This window comes from Eubalaena glacialis, chromosome 3, assembly GCF_028564815.1.
Source record: "Eubalaena glacialis isolate mEubGla1 chromosome 3, mEubGla1.1.hap2.+ XY, whole genome shotgun sequence".
Classification (NCBI taxonomy): domain Eukaryota; kingdom Metazoa; phylum Chordata; class Mammalia; order Artiodactyla; family Balaenidae; genus Eubalaena; species Eubalaena glacialis.
The window spans coordinates 97,013,021-97,027,321 of NC_083718.1; the positions used below are offsets into that span (position 1 = coordinate 97,013,021).

The following is a 14,301-nucleotide window of genomic DNA, read 5'->3' on the forward strand; positions in this document are numbered from 1 at the left end:
TTCCGAGGAGTCGGAGAATTCTAAATTCAAGCCTGGTCTTTTAGGTCATTGTGAAATCATATTTGTTAAGAATATAAACCATATTTTAATACTTGGCTCATTTAAATATTTAGACATATGATATGCAGGCCTCCATTTGTACCCCAGCCCTGGGTGCCACAAATGGTGAGACAGGACAACCTTATACCAGAAGGTCAAAGATTGCACAAATGAGGCCACACTGACTGGAGCAAATGCTTTTTTTATTGTGCTTCAGGACAACAAGTGAGCAGCTGCAGGAGAACAAAGCCAGGCCCAGTCTGAAGTCTGAGAGAAAGTCAAGGGGTGGCTTGGAGGAGAGACATCTGGAGAGCCTCTTCTAACCTCTGAGAATCTCACTCAGGAATTCCTGCAGAGGAGGAGCAGGCAGCTCCTTGCCTGCTCAACTATGAGTTAAACCTGGATACAAAAGAAAGACTATTTCAAAGCCCAAGTCGGTAACCTGAGGCCTGAGTCAACTTACCAAGCCATAGATGTTCAGAGTTGGAAAGCTGCTGCCCAGTCATATAGTCTAGGAGATTTCAAACTGTTCTGGCCCCCCTTCTCCAGGACAACATGGCCAGTCCTCTCCAGTTGTCTGTCTGCAGTGATTCCCAGTCTCCTGCTCCTCCACTGCAATGGATGTCAGCACAGCTGGCTGGTCAGCAATGGCTCTCACCTGCACAAGAGGATATGCGTACGATTCACCTGGGGAACCAGGCATCCAGGGATGGAGCAGAGCCAAACCACCTGCCGTTAAGGCAACAGTGGGCTTGGTCATCAATGATGACCACGAGACCTCCTGAATGTCTAAAGTAAGATCAACTGTGGATGTGGAGAGGGAGGGAGCTTTACTAACGACTGAGACTGGATTTCTCAGCAGTGAGTGGGGGACATAAAATCAGATTTATTCTGATTTAGAAAATTAAAACAGGCTGATGATTTTGTGGTGGAGTCAATGTTTATGCCCACTCTACATGAAAAGAAAGCCCTTAGCTCAGACTGTTCTCAATAAATAGTAACCAAATTATTATTGTTATATTTTAAAAGTCTATGGGAAGCCTACCGAAAGCACAGAACCAGACTAATCAATAAGGAAACAAGGCAGAAGGTCCAAAGGAACATAAGAATGGATCAATCCAAATATGTGAAGATGATCTCCCCCAGTCTCCTGTGTCCCACTCTGCCCAGCTCTCCGCCCACTCCCAGCATGTCCTGGACTCTGTTATCTTCCTAGGGAGCCAAGGCTTCTCTTGACAGCTTGAACGAGGGGGTAGGAGCCCTGGCTGCAGGATTTGCTGGTAAAGTCATCCATGTCAATGGACCAGATCATGGCCCCTCCCAGGTTTAGATTCTTTAGGAACTGAACCTGAGGGTGGCACAGAAGGGCATACAGAGGTTAGAAGAGACTGTTAAAGGCCCAAGACCCAAGTCAGGTTCAGATGAGGGTTTGAGCTTAGAGTGCAGAAGTAGACTTATAGCCTATGGAGTCATGGATTCCCTGAAGGGAAAGGTCGCTTAGGGAGGATTATAAAATGAAGAGAGGGCCACCCACTATTAACCACTTCTCATGGAATAACCACACCCTAGGTTCAGTGTTCTTGGAGGCTCTGAAACACTAGAGGCTCCGGGATGAGGAGTAGGAACTAGGAAGCCACTAGCAAGATTTGAATTACAGTTGGGTTGTCAATTACATTGATGCCGTTGTCCTGCTCTAAGCCTGGAAGGCAAACAAAGGTCTTAGCAAAATCTAAGAACTGGTAGGCTCAGGAATTTGGAGTCTCCTAGAGAGGTAATCCATGAGAAGGACGGAAGGGTTTGTCCTGAGATGATCAACTGGGTGGGTAACTACTCTATATAGGCACCAATGTCTCCTTTGTTCCCTCTCCTTTCTCCTCCTCCTACCTTCTCTCCACTCCTCGCTTCTCCCCTTATTCTTAATTCTTCCTTGCATCCTTTCCACCTCTCCCACATGTACCATAGGTGCTCACAGGTGTGGCTTAGAGTCACTACTAGGTTTGAACCACAGAGGCCACTGGATCCCATCCAAGAATGGAGCCCCAGAGGCTTCTTTCCTTCCACACAGACTACTAAGGCATTTGACCTCACACCCCATTCCCCACCGCATGAGGGTTCTGCTGTCCCAGAGCCTCTTGCCTACCTACCTTGGTCTCCACGCTCTCCACATCATCATAGCTCACCCGCTGGTTCCCCTTGACTGCATAGGGAACCTGATGATCCTGGAGCCTCGTGATCTTGGCTCCTTTCAGGGACTGGCAGATCTGGCAGGGGAAGGAGGAACAAGAGGGTCAGTAATGGGTTCTTCTTGAAATTTAGAAATAGAAGGGGCAGGTAAGACACTAGGGTCTTGGGAACAACAGAATCTTCACTCCAGGGAACAATGAGAGAAATGACCAGATACAGCATACAGAATGGATGGTCCAAGGTGAAACTTTGGGAATTCTTTGTGCTAAGTCCTCATCAGGAGGAGCCACAAACAGCTAGAGGGCAGACAGTACTTGAGTTTCACATCAGACCTCAGCACTGACCAGTAAATCTTCCTATTTCTTCATTTGCAAAATGGAAACTATTATAATTATGTCTCCTATACACCTATCTTACAATATTGTTGTTAGGATCAAATGAACTAACACACGTTAGGAAAAAAACAACTTTGAAAACAGCAAAGTGCTTTATAATTACGTAGCGTTACCAAGACCATCACCGTCATTCCCCCCACCTTGTAGATTATCCCTGCTTCAATCCCGCTACTCTCCCTCTTCCCTTTCCCCTTCCCAACGTGCCTGTGTTGGGATCCCCACTTTTATCATCAGCTATTTTCTCTTTCTGTTAGCATAAGTAAGAGCTACTAAAAGAGATAAATCTTCAGTGGAAAAACTGTATTTTAAGGTCATGTAGAAAACTCATTTTGGATCTTGCTTACTTTTTTTAGATTATTTACACTCACATTTGCCTCAAAGAGGGTAGAAAATGGAAAGCTGAATATTTAAACAAATACCAGTTTGTCAAAGTTATAATGATCTAGGGTGGTAAACTGAACAATCAAATTAAAGTTTCCATGAAATAGGGGAGTGTGTATCCAGTGGTCCGTACTAAAATCCTACCAGCAGATTCTGAGCACTGACTTCTCTTATCCCTTATATTAAATGATTCAGTGAGGACTACCATGGTGACCCATGCCCCTTTCCCCTTGCCAACTGAACAAGATGCCTCAATCATTCCCCTGTGTGAGAAGAGAGGGAAAATTGAACATTACACTCACTGAGTACCTCAGTGGATGCCAAGTCCCTCAGTATGGGTTTATAGCTTGCCCACGCCAGTGACAAGAGGCTAGACTAGGACTCCAAGGGGAAACCAAGATGTAGGATATTATTCTTTCCTTACCTGATCCAACTCCTTCCCATCCTTCAAGGGCCAGCATGTATCTCTCTTCCCCTCTTACCCATCTTTGAACTCATGACCCTCCACATTGGCCACTTAATCACAACTCATTTTGCAATACCTACATAATTTTATTAACTATTATAGTTATCTTTGGGTTTTACGTTTTTTTTTTTTTGGCCGCACTCCGCAGCTTGCAGGATCTTAGTTCCCCAACCAGGGATTGAACCTGGGCCCTCAGCAGTGAAAGCGCTGAGTCCTAACCACTGGACTGCCAGGGAATTCCCCACAGTTATCCTGTTTTTAAACTCTTATTTAACTAGTTATATTATGAATGCATTCTACATTCTTTCCACCTTGACAGTAAGCCCTTTGAGACAAGGATGAAGAATTACTTATTTCCAGCTCTCACAGTACCCAGTCTTTGTGATATGGCAGGGTCCCAAGAGTTTCTGTTGGTTGAATTATTGTTTGATTCTTAGTGTTTCCTATACATTAAAAAAAAATTTTTTTTTTCAGATTGAGGGGCAGAAAGAAATGCTGGTCTAATCAGCCGAACACCTTTGATTGTTATCTCTGTGATGTTAAGTCTGTCTGACTTCCGGACAGAATCTGACACATTTGACCACTCCTCTCTTCTTGAAACACCCTCTTCTCTAAGGTCTTTGGCACAGAACAGTATGGGTTCTGCCTACCTTCTGTTGATCTTGTCAGTTTCCTTAATGGGCTCCTCTTCTGCCTATCTCTTAGGTGCAGGAGGTCCTTGGGTTTTGTCACGTCTCACGCTTTGGCTTCAAATACCATCTTTATGCTGATGATTTTAGAATCTACATCTCTAGCACAGACTGACCTCCTGTGATCCAAACCCATATACCTAAACACTCACTTTTTATCTCTATGTCCCACAGGCATTTGGATGTCCCACTTGCTCCTCAAACTCAGAATGACCAAAACTGATCTCATGATTGAGACCAATGCCCACTCTGCTCCTTCCTACCCCAACTCAGTAAAAATGGTATTACCATCCACATAGTTGCCCAAGTCAAAAACCTAGGACAGTTTCCCTTTTCAGTCTCCCATACCTGCTCCACCCATCCCCACTCCTCACTAGTTCCACCTCCTCTCCAGATGTCAGCTAACGTCACTTCCTCCAGGAAGCATTCCCCGACCCCCTCCCAAGTCAGAGGGAGGAGCTTCTCTTACATGCTCCAATAGTACTCCATACTTCCCTTCCTAGCTCTCAGGGTGTGATACTTTATTATTGTCAGATTGAAGCTGGAACCCCTACCCAGAGACAGAGGGCAGCTAAAGGCACAGGGTGGGTCCAGATACCTCATAATAAGCCAGGAAGCCTGAAAACTTGGTGATGGGGCCAGCAGCTCCAGGACCAGAGGCAGGGGCCCCCAAGGTGTTTTCTGCAGAGGCCAGTGTAGAGGAACGTCCATACATTGGGATGCCCATGACCACCTTCTCCACAGGCATCCCTTTGTTTATCCAGTATCCCACAGCATATTCCTAGAAAGAGAAGTAGACTGAGGCACAGTGTGTATGGGAAAGAAAGGTGTCAGCTTTCTGAGCCTCCAGCCCAAATTCACAGAAGTGACTCCTTGATTCCTTTTCTACATCAGTGACTATGGAGGGTCCCACCAGAACCAGAGTGCTTATTCTAGTGCACTTAATGCTCTTCAGCACTAAGAGACCAATTCAGCTTTTTCTAATCGTGAAAGAAAACTGAACAATGGGTCACGAAAGAAATCAGGCAAGTGACCTAGAAAACATGAAATCAAAGTTGTCACCATCTTTCTTTGCCCTTTGAGTCAATTGCCTATGGAGTTTGTCTACACTATGGCTAGTTGTGTTACTGACGAAGGTGGGGGGGGGGAGGTGGCCGTCAGACCCTAGTCTGTGGGGCCTCACAATGACATCAGACCCAAGAGGCTAGGTAAGAGGTCAGAGGCTAGTTGGGGCCTTACTGCCCTCCAGAACAGAATAAGGGGTTAGAGAAGATGAAGATATGTCTCCTTATCCTTAAAGATAATCAATGGAGAGGAAGGAATGAAGGGAACTTGATGTGACATGATCATACAGAGTTCTAGAAAACCCCAGACTAGAAATCAGAATACCCAGCTTTGGACTGACCCATTTTGTAATTTTAAACATGAAGGCCTGGAAATATGCAACCCAGACAACATTTTCTCTCACCCAATTTTAAGAATACACATCTATATATATGCACCACAACAATAAAATTGTTTTGTTAATGACATTTTTCCCTTGCATTTTTCATTTTCCACCACTTTTCAGGACCTTCACATCAGCATGACCTTGAACAGCCAATTAATTTGCCAGGCTTCCATTTCATCATCTGTGAAGTGAGAGTAATGCTTCCTGACCAGCCAACCTCAAAGGATTATTTTGAAGATCAAATTAATGGGGAATGTGGACAGACACAGAAGAGTACCAAGTCCTGTACATCCATGTGGGCACTAGGAAATGTACCAAAGATGGAGAATTAAGAGAAGACTGGGGTGGCTGACACCTTGGGCCAGAGACAAAGCTTAGGGTGCTTCAAATATGAGGTCCTCTGACATTTTCCTGGTGACATTTTACTGTGCCTGGTCAAAGCATTTTCCCTGTTCTCACCAGCTTCCAGGGTTACCTGAGACCCTCTGGCAACACATCCCCTCCTCAGTTCAAGACAGAAATAACTCTGGACAAGCTGCACTGTCCTCAGCTTGCCCCACAGCCAGTGTCCCACCACCCTTCCTCCTTATAACTCACCACATTGTAGTAGGAGCTTGTCCCTCTGTCCAGCTGCTACTTTCTCAGAGGGCTATCGTGGCCAGTGATGAGGGGTTTTTCCCAAGAGCCATGGAAGTCAAAGGACAGGAAGTTGATGAAATCCAGTTCTCTAGATTGCCAAAAGCAAAGGAAAAGATTCTGTGATGAGCAGAGGTGGAAGCAACTACTGTTGACCCTTGAACATTGTGGGTTTGAATTGCACAGTCCACTTATACAGGGGTATTTTTCAACAGTAAATACTGCAGTACTACATGGTCTGTGGTTGGCTGAATCCACAGATGTGGAGGAAGCATGGATACAAAGGGCTAACTATAAATTACATGTGGTTTAACCCTCGCTTTGTTCAAGGGTCAACTGTATACATATTTGTTTAGGGCTTTGGATGCTGTTAGAAGGATTGAAATTAGCCATAAAGGAAAAGTTCCTGCCCAGATGACGTGGTTAGGATAGTGACCTTCATGCTCTCCCTCTTCCCTTCATCCCTCAGACATACTGGCACGCATCACTTGCATGGGACAGGCTGGAGGCAGAGAGATGGAGGGGGTGCTCCAATGCACTTACTTTACCAATTCCTTGATCTGATAGCTATTGTCAATCATATGCCTCCCTGCGGAAACTCCTGCAGTCAAGAGAAGCCTTTCTTTGGTGGATTTTACAAAGTCCTGCTGAAAGGCTTCTGCTAACTCCTATGAAAACAAAAAAAAACCCAGAAGAGGTCAATTTTCCCTCCCAGAGGACAGCGCTAAAGTTCTTGCTTGATAGGACGTTTCTAGAACAGCATTAGATGGAAAGATCAAATCTTTTCCCCCCATTCCCACATGGGGATGCCTCCCGCCTTGTGGTCAAGAAATCTCCACATTAGGCAGGAGGACAACCAGTTACATTGTACCCAGGAAAAACTATCTGAGTTTCCTCCTAATGGATTCTCTAACCTATCTGATAGAACATCTATGAGACTCTTTCAGTGCTCAGGAGATTCTATGGCCCCACAATCTTTTATGTGGGTGTCGCTTTGTTTCAGTGTTGTTTATTGTGTAAGAAGGCTCTGTTCTTTGATGTTGTCCTTGCCCTAAACTAGGACCAAGGGCTTTTCCTTCATCAGTGGGGGCTTCTGGAAGGAAGGGACTGTCTTCAAGCCAGAGCCAATCTCTTCCTTTTTTCTCCTGGTATGGCCATCAGTTCCACTTGTTAAGGTACTAAGGGTACCACAGAGTTTGCCTTACATGAATCAGCACAGTGAAACAAGTGTTGTCTTTCAGATCTGGGTAAATCCAGCTATGTCCAGCCCATCAAAGTTATGGTTCCTCAGAAACAGGATTACAGAGTTGATAAATTCCAAGCGTAATGTAGAAGAATCAACCATGCGGTGGAACCTGGGTAGAAGCAATACAGGTGTTTCTTGGAAAGAGGAAGTAATTGCCATTGCACAACATATTTTTCACAGAAATCCTGAAATAGTCTTCCGTTCCCCAATATTTTCTCACCACTTATCTATCCCCACCCCTGCCTCTTTTGGAACAGAAGAGGAGAGGAAGGATTGTTGGGCCAGAAAATTGATTGGATTGGGTAGAGGAAGATTGGGTTCTCTGCAGACCTTTCTGCAGGGTAATGGAGCTGCCTTTAACAAAGACGTTCCTTGACCAAACTTTAGCCAGACTCCTCTGAACCCTCTTCTCAACTAGACTTTGACCTTAGACTTCTGTGCCTATCTTTGCAGAGTGCAGTTTTAGCAAGAATCCTAAGTCATGGACTTGAGGACACGGGGAGGGGGAAGGGTAAGATGGGACGAAGTGAGAGAGTGGCATGGACATATATACACTACCAAATGTAAAATAACTAGCTAGTGGGAAGCAGCCGCATAGCACAGGGAGATCAGCATAGCACAGGGAGATCAGCTCTGTGCTTTGTGACCACCTGGGTGGGGGGAATAGGGAGGGTGGGAGGGAGACACAAGAGGGAGGGGATATGGGGATATGTGTATACGTACAACTGATTCACTTTGTTATACAGCAGACACTAACACAACAATATAAAGCAATTATACTTCAATAAAGATGTTTAAAAAGAGAATCCTAAGTCAGTTTAATAAGACTGCTCCACCCTTGATATCAGATCTTCTTCAATATCTGATCAAATTCCTCCTCCCCTACTATCCCCCAGGTGATATCTGGTCACCCTGGCCTGCCTTCAGCAAGAATTCTGTTGAGTCAGTTTAGCAAGAATCTCCCTAGCGCTAATGTTCCCTCTTTTTCCATCCACCAACCCGCACCTGCAACCTGTTCCTTGGCTATACATCCCCACTTGCCTCTGCTGTATCCAGAATTGAGCCCAGTACTATAATGAGGTCTCCTTTCCCCTCTTATAATATTTCCTGAATAAAAGCTATTTTTACCTCTTTAATTACTGTTCAGCTCTGGTTTTCTTTAACATCTTACACCCTTGAGAAAGCAGTTTGCAGTGTGGTGGGCTTAGGGTCGGGAGATCTGGGTTCAAGTCCCAGGTCACAGTCCTTTCTAGTGGCCTTTTGTTCACTAACCAGCTCTCTGGCTTCAGTCTGGCCATCTCTAAATTGGGATTGAAGATACTAATCCTGCCTCATCTATCTCAAAGTGATCACATTTTGGCAAGCTTCACGAAAGCAGAGGTGGACTTCATAGGGACTTCACATTCCCCAAACAATAAACCCAGGCATGAATTAGCAACCCAGATCTCCCCAGTCCCAGGGCTTCTGGTGAAAAGCCAGGAGGACCCTGAAAGCAGCAGCCCCTCAAGAGCTTTCATCTGAACTAGAATTCTTAAGCCAGGAAGTTGATTCTTAGCTGCCCACACACAGGGCACCAACAGTATTTAAAATCCAAAGCTATAGACAAGATATTGGTATTTTCCAGAGGACATATCCTTTGACTTGTAACACTTCCCACCTCTCACAACACCTCCCATCCCCAGACAGATTTAGAGTCTTGAATTCATTTGTTTCAATCAATATTAAATTGAGGATTTGGTTCCTGCATGTATCTCAGCAGCACAGTGGAGGAGATAGCAAAACTTGGACTATTATCTGAAAAACATGGTAGAAGTAGGTTTGTAACTTTATTCTTATATTTCAGAAGTGCTCACAGTGATTAGAAGAAAAGCAAGGATACCTCTTTGAGGGAGCAGTTGCATCTGATGTTCTGGGCAGAAGCCTACAATTTTAGGAAAGACAAACATTCTTTAGAAATTTAGAAGCAAGTCTGTACATTACACATTTTTAAGTATTGCTGCATAGCACCTGGCACAAAGCCTGGCATTTACCTAATAATAATGACAACGTTAATATACAACAATAACTATTGCAACCATTAGGTCCTTATTGCACATCAGCACTACCTAAACAGTTTGCTTGCATTGCCTGCCCTCACAACTTCATCCTTAGGTTGATTCTGTTATTTGCCTCATTGTGTAGTTTTTTTTTTTTAATTGAAGCATAGAGACATTAAAAAAATTGCCTAAAAAAGAAAAAAGAAAAAAAGAAATTGCCTAAAGTTAAACAACTTGCATGCAGCTTGCATATAGCTAAAGAGAAAGCCAAACCAAATTTGTTTATCTCCAAAGTCCTACTTTTAACCACTAAACTAATATACAATAAGTACTCAATAAATTATTTATTGAATAAATGAATGCATGCATGTAAGAATGAATGAATGATTTTTAATTGAATCAAAGATAAGCAGGTATTAGGAATGAGAGAGAATTTGGGAATCAGATGGATAGTTGCCATGAAAACCCATTAATAATTAAAAGGGGTTCATGGTGAGGTTAACGCAAAACCAAGTAAGTTAGGTAGGTTGATCTTTTTTCTTTATGTGTGTAGAAATTGCTTTACTAAGTATTCTACAAGTTTTGAACTGGTAGAGACTTTAGCAATTAATTAGGTCAGCCCTCTTATTTCATAGATGAAAATATTCAGTATAAAAAAAGGAGAAGAAAAAGTTGACACTTACTGGTCGATAACTAAGTCAGGCCCATGACATACGTTACCTCATTCGAAGTATTTGCACGCACCTTATGAAGTATATGTTGTGATATACATCTTACAGATAGGTAAACTGAGCTCAGAGAGGTGTGTTAACTTTCCCTAGGTCACTCATCTACATAGGTCTTCTAATGCTACTTCTTTCCTCTGCTTACTCCAGCTGTAAAGAGTACTGACCTGCTGCACGAGAAAGATGTCTTATCAGACTTCTCGTGAAAGCGGAAAGCCTCTGCTGACTGAGATTAAGATCTCTGGACTTTCTAAAATGTTGGCACTTTAAAAAAAATTAAAGCAGAAGAAATTCAAAATTAGATTAACTCTATTTAAAAATTGCAAAAAAAGGTGCCTTTCTTCCTTACATATTTGTATTTATTTAACTCAATGCAAATGGAGTATCATTTTCCTGTGAATAGGAATTATAATTTATAATATATGTCTCATATTAACAACTATTTTGTTTTTAAGCAAAACAGACCTGATTGCCCCTATGCTGCTTTGCACTTTCAGGCCATCCAGCTGTACAACCATGACCCAAGAAATCGAGGTCCACTGATGGCTGCTGTTAAGGACTTGGTTTTATGTGGAAATCACCTACCTGACCCACCCCCATGGTACAAAGTCAAACCCTCAAAACCCTTAAACCCTTAAAAAAATTGCATCTCCCCATAGTCCATTAGGTGAAAAACCTTCATGTAAATAATTGAAAGTTTACCAAATACTGCTTCCAGTTCAGTTTCTCCCAGGACTTAAGTACCTGAGCTTGTGTTAAGCTCCTGCAGAGTTCCTTCCAAGATGCAAGAAAACATAGTGCTATGTCTCAACTTGCGACAAAATTCAGATCAGTTTTGCCATCTAAGCCAAGGGAGGACCTTTCTAAAGTCTAATTCAATGTCTCTTTTCAAGAGGAGGAAAAGCAGTGATGATTAGAAATTACACGGCAGAATAAACAAAAAATAGAGATATTGTGGTCCTACCCTTTGGAACCAAACAGATACCCTCCAACGGACAAGAGAATTTTCAGTTTGGGATTCCTGGAGTAGAAGAATAAGCTGATTATTTCTTTACTGGCTGTCAGGGAAAACTTTGCCTAAAGGGTTAGGACTAGAATATGGGTAAGTGGGCCCCAGCTGCTTAGCAGCTAAGTTCAATGAACGGATGAGGCATGGGGGAGAAAAACAGGAAGCATCAGGATTATACCCAAGGAAAAACACTTGAATAAACGCACAAATGAATGAATGGAGCTAGAAGGCCTTAAGCCCAGTTTAGAACTATCTTCTCTCCCCCAAAACCCACCCTGGATGCTCCCCACTCCCATCCTACTGACTTGGTTTTGAGACTGCTGATGGTCTGGGAAAGCATCACATCATTCTTGTCCTTGATGATGACCTTGTTGTTACTGATGCTGGCGAATGAGTAGATGAGGTGAGAACATAGGAAGGGGTCAGTGCTCTCAAGGGTGAACTTTCCTGGTTCCTGCCTGTCCCGTGACCAGTTGGTAAAGTAGCAAACCAGTTTGTAGGCAGATCCTGGAGTAGAGGGAAGAGAGCCAATGGGGAACCAAGTGAGGTGGTCTCAGAGCCCGGAATGCCACAAATTTCTCCCCAAAAAGCCATGGCCTCCTTTGCTTATTCAGCCAGAGCCTGTGAGGGTCATTCAACCTGAGCCCTCAGTGCTGGCTCTTGAGCATCCAGACCCCAGTTAAGAGATACAATGAGAGACAGAGATATCGTCCATATGGAAAACATGCACAGAGCACTGAGATTCAATGTGGATGGATGGATGAATGACAGCAATATCAGTGGATAAAAAAAGAGATGATACACACAACATTTAAGTGGGTGACAGAGAGAGACAGAGAGAGAGGCTCAAAAGATAGAAGCAGAGCCATGCATGCACAAAGAGACACACAGGACAAAATCTCAGAGTCATCAATATGTTAGTGTCAGAACCTGGCAGAGTCATCAAGAGAAAAAGAATGAAGCAGAGATATAAACGAAACATCAGAAAGGACACAACCCAAGGGACCCAGGCAGTGGTGACTCATTGACTACTTGACTTCCTGAAGAAGCAAGACCACTAAAACTGTAAGAGGTGGGTGAGAAGGAAATCTGTTAAGCCAGACCTGGTTCTCTGTCTCGGACTGTGGCAGTGAGTGTGTGGGTGTGCCTACATGCAAGATATAGCTACACTTCCTCTGGGCACTCCAGGCACAGCTACTGAGGTCTCTTTATAGGACCTTGAGGTCCCCAGCTCCTGGGTGCCTTGTGGAGTCTACAGCCCTACAGAGAAACATTTTCCAAACTGGGAATTCATTTGCTCATTCATTTATCCAACAGAAATTAATTGAACCACCTGCTCTGTGCCAAGTGTTGTCCTGGATATTGGGGAAGCTAAAATGAGGTTGATGCTGTCCCTGTACTCAAGGAGCTCACAGCTTTGTCTGGAATTGAATATAGTTAAGGTGACCAAATAGTTTATCATCCAATGGGACAGTTTGGAGGAGGAAAAGGAGCATTATTAATCATTTCCCTGGGGTACCAGCTTGAACCAGAACTCTCCTGGGTGAATTGAAATGAACAGTCACCGTGTGTACACACAACTAACTCTTAAAACAAGGCAAGGTGAATTAAGGAGTGTGGGCTGGCTCTGGTAGTGCGCTAAGCCTTCATGATTGAGGTCATGTCCAGCCTCTTCTCCATAGGACACCTCCCCCTGGGAGGACTGGTGAGACCATTCTATCCTTAATTCACCCTCCTAAAGGGAAGGAAAGGGCAGGACCCTGGTGCTGGAAACCTCACCCAAAAGGCAAGACTCCTTGAACTATGACCCTCACCCTGGGGACATTGTCTAGACTTACCCACACTAGGACACTTGGGGGGGTCTGAAAATGGAGAAAAGGGCAGTTAAAAATGAGATAAAACTTTGGATGACAGCTGTTGGGGCTTGTGCCTTCTCCACAGACTTTGGGGCTGGGAAACTGGACTCAAGGGTCTGTCCTCCTGATTCACATCACTCTTAGGGAACTGGTCCTCCACACAACTGCTAAGTGGGTAGGAGAATTCTGGTTGCCACATCTACTGTTAAGTCAGCCTCCAGGCCCTTCTTCAAAGTGCCAGCTCCCTGTGGGCTGCTTCCCCAAGGGCTCAGAGCTGAGACCTTCAACAGGGAACTTAAAATGCTCTTGCCATTTCCAAGTGGGCAGGCATGGCTTGAGACCATAGGCAGGAAGAAAGAGGGAAAGACACGATGAAATGGCTCCTTTTCCTCCATAAGACATAATCCATCTCGGCCCAGCAAACTTCCCTTCTTCACCCATAGCCCCGTTTATTTGGTCTCATCCCCACCTTCATCCAAATTCCCAGCCACCATGAAAGCTAGAGTTTTGGATTAGAATTTTAGAGTTGAAAGGGGGATTTTAGAAAACATTTACCCCAACAGATCATTCTGAAGACAAGAAGTGGTGAGGCTCCCTAAAGTTCTAACATGTGCAGAAAGCAGAGCCCATGAAACATGAGACTCCCAAGACAGTGCTCATATATCACAATCTGGATAAGAGGCGGCTCTGTGAAAATGCAGACTGAAAACACTCCTGATGGTCTGAAGGGCTCTGGCCACGGCTGCTCCATTGCCCATCTAGGAAAGATCAGATGGTCCCCTAGGGCAGTTGCCTTGATAAGGAGGTGAACAGAGAGACTGGTGTCCCAGGAGAAGAAGACGACCACTTCTTCCATAGGTCTATGTTACCTATGTTACCCCTTCTCTCCTCATTAACTTCCTGCTGAATTATCAGCCCAGAGCTCACCTGCCCAGGGAGACAGACTTCTGGTCCATGGTGATTTCTCCCATATCCCTGGTCAGCTTCCCTGGGATGCCTCTGGGCCTTTTATGCCCTACAGGTTTTAACAGCCTCTCTTATGGGAAGGAAGCAGGAAGAAGTCCAGGAGATTCTGGGGACTTCCCTTGGCAAATCTGCCTTGTGAAACTTCCTGGCAATGAGACCCAGACTTGTGCAGAGCCAACTGTCAAAAAAAAGCTGCAGTGGAGACAACCACTGAGAGGTCCTT

General features: G+C 44.3%; 1 protein-coding gene across 1 annotated transcript; it reads right to left on the reverse strand.

Annotated features, from left to right (window-relative positions):
- Nucleotides 1-1,243: 1,243 nt before the first annotated feature.
- On the reverse strand, nt 1,244-14,083 carry CHI3L2 (chitinase 3 like 2). The gene is given in 10 exon segments (XM_061183869.1): nt 1,244-1,387; nt 2,184-2,300; nt 4,753-4,935; nt 6,202-6,331; nt 6,784-6,908; nt 7,446-7,501; nt 7,504-7,595; nt 11,212-11,268; nt 11,562-11,763; nt 14,044-14,083. Coding segments are annotated over 10 exon segments (1,146 nt in total).
- Nucleotides 14,084-14,301: the final 218 nt, after the last annotated feature.